Source organism: Psammomys obesus, unplaced genomic scaffold (genome assembly GCF_907164565.1).
Source record: "Psammomys obesus unplaced genomic scaffold, mPsaObe1.curated_primary_1811, whole genome shotgun sequence".
NCBI classification, from domain to species: Eukaryota; Metazoa; Chordata; class Mammalia; order Rodentia; family Muridae; genus Psammomys; species Psammomys obesus.
In genome coordinates this window covers 44,989-47,038 of record NW_026594034.1, presented here as the reverse complement: position 1 = coordinate 47,038, position 2,050 = coordinate 44,989, and the positions used below count along the sequence as shown (strand labels likewise).

General features: G+C 40.4%; 1 protein-coding gene across 1 annotated transcript in view; it reads right to left on the bottom strand.

Moving 5' to 3' along the window:
* The window catches only part of LOC129684600 (cytochrome P450 2G1-like), a 9,437-nt gene extending 8,696 nt beyond the window's left edge, over positions 1–741 (bottom strand). The window contains exon 1 of the mRNA XM_055617810.1: positions 562–741. Within this exon, the coding sequence (XP_055473785.1) occupies positions 562–741 (180 nt within the window). The remainder of the gene's footprint in view (positions 1–561) is intronic.
* Positions 742–2,050: the final 1,309 nt, after the last annotated feature.

Genomic DNA, 2,050 nt, shown 5'->3' with positions numbered 1-2,050 from the left:
AGTGAAGGAAGATACTGAATGAAAGAGTAAATTGGAGCACAACAGAGATCTGTCAAGGAATGAAGAGGGCAGAGATTCTAGGAGGATGCAAAGGTAAAATAGAGGAAGGTCTATTGGAGAGGAAGGGCTATTGGAGAGAAAACATGAGAATGATTCCTGATACCTTGGGCAGAAAATGTGCCTAATTTTGTATGTATTGGTTCTATGTGTGAAATAATGGAATAGCTAAACCCTGAGATCCAGAGCCTCTCTTTTTGAAACTTTAGGTTTCTAGCATCTTAAAAATCTAAGACAATTTGAGTATGAACATTGTGCTTAAAGAAATGAGATTCCCCAAATCCTTAGACAGTGAGCCAGAGCCCCAAGAAGAAGGGACTCTGTCTAGTGCACTTAGAATCTGTTTATAAGATTTCCCCCTTGATTTTAAGACTGTGATTTCAGAATCCTGTGTTTCCTAAAGTTTGTTTCTGAGTCTGTGTTCAGAAATTCTGAGTTTCTGTGTGTACTCAGCTATGACGTATTGTTGTCCTCATCACTATGAGAAGAAACGGACACACTAACCTTCAGGAAGGACTGAAGTGGGCCATCAATGTGGACTTGTAACAGGTTCCCCAAAAACGGTATTGGTGCGGGTCCAGGGGGCAGCTTTCCTCCCTTACTAGTTAGCTTCCAGGAGGTCAAGATGAGCAGGCAAGACAACAAGAGTGCCAAAAAAATGCTGAGGGCCACTCCCAGTGCCATGGTGCTAAGTCAACGGCTTGTGTCCTTGGTCCCAGATCTTGCCTAAATAGCTTCTAGGAGATCAGCTTTTACTGAAATCTGACCCCCTGGGAATCAAATAAGCCAGATATTATGCTATCAGAATACAGATAAATTAACGGGTGTGTAGTTATGTAATTTGTAATCTTTCACCTGCACAAAGGTATATTGAATCCATGAGGAAAACACTACAATGGGCTATCTCTTTTCTTCATATTTCAAGTTTTTCACCTTTACCTTGGCTTCATAGTCTTTGTGGCATCTGAGAAGCAATCTGTTTACAGGGAATCTTTATATAGACTTTGTTTTTGTTTTTGTTTTTACATTATCCTGCTGTGTGAACTCTCCTCCCTTAGACCTTTCTTTTTTGCCCTAGAAGGAATACCTCACCCACACAAGGAAGGCCAGGGGCAAGACATTTCCTACACAGTATAGCACATTGAAGGATACCCTGCAAACAGCCCCCATCCAACCCTGAGACCCGCCCCCCAACACCTCTGTGGAAAATGATGAGGACTACTTTGTGTGTTTGTCATTTCTTCTCTGTTCCAGTTTTGTACCCTTAGTTATCTTGGAATAAAGCTTCAGAGAGCCCAGCTAGACTCTGGAATGGCAATTACCTAGAGTGCCCTGGTTCTGTTAAATCTAAAATACAACTATAATTCCTTGGCACTGGTCACTAGAGGGTTGAGACTCAATCAAACATCAGTTATTGATTTCAAAATTTAGAGATAATCTGGGTTCTAGTTTTAGCCATTTTTCTTCACTGAGAAGCCATATAGTCAGGTGCTACAATTTCACGCTCTGTCAAGTAGGAATACTGCTGGTTTTCAATGTCTTGAGCCACTGGACTAAGTGTTCTGTTCATCCTTTAGTTTAGGTGAATTAAGAAGAAAGAAATGTAGGGAGGAAGGGAGGGAGGTAGGGGTTAAAGACAGAAGTCAAAAGGTTGAAAGTTTAAGGTCTCAAGGAAAGTAAGCTAAAGATGGTTGAAAACACTGTGTTGAAATCTAATGTAGATGCTTCCTAAGATAGACACATATGAATATATAAAGGAGATATAGAGGGAGTAACCCTATATCAAAGGGACAATGCCTCCCCCAGATACCACAGGCTATCAAAAGAAAACCTAAAGAGAGTGTCAGGTATAAATTACTTCTTTGGAATTCTTGTCAGTAGTGTCATAGACCAAACATTACTATTGTCTGTTTTCATTGCTCGTATTTATCCTCCTAAGCCTAACTGTAAGGCCCAATTACTGAAGACATTGTGACATTATTGACCCATTTAA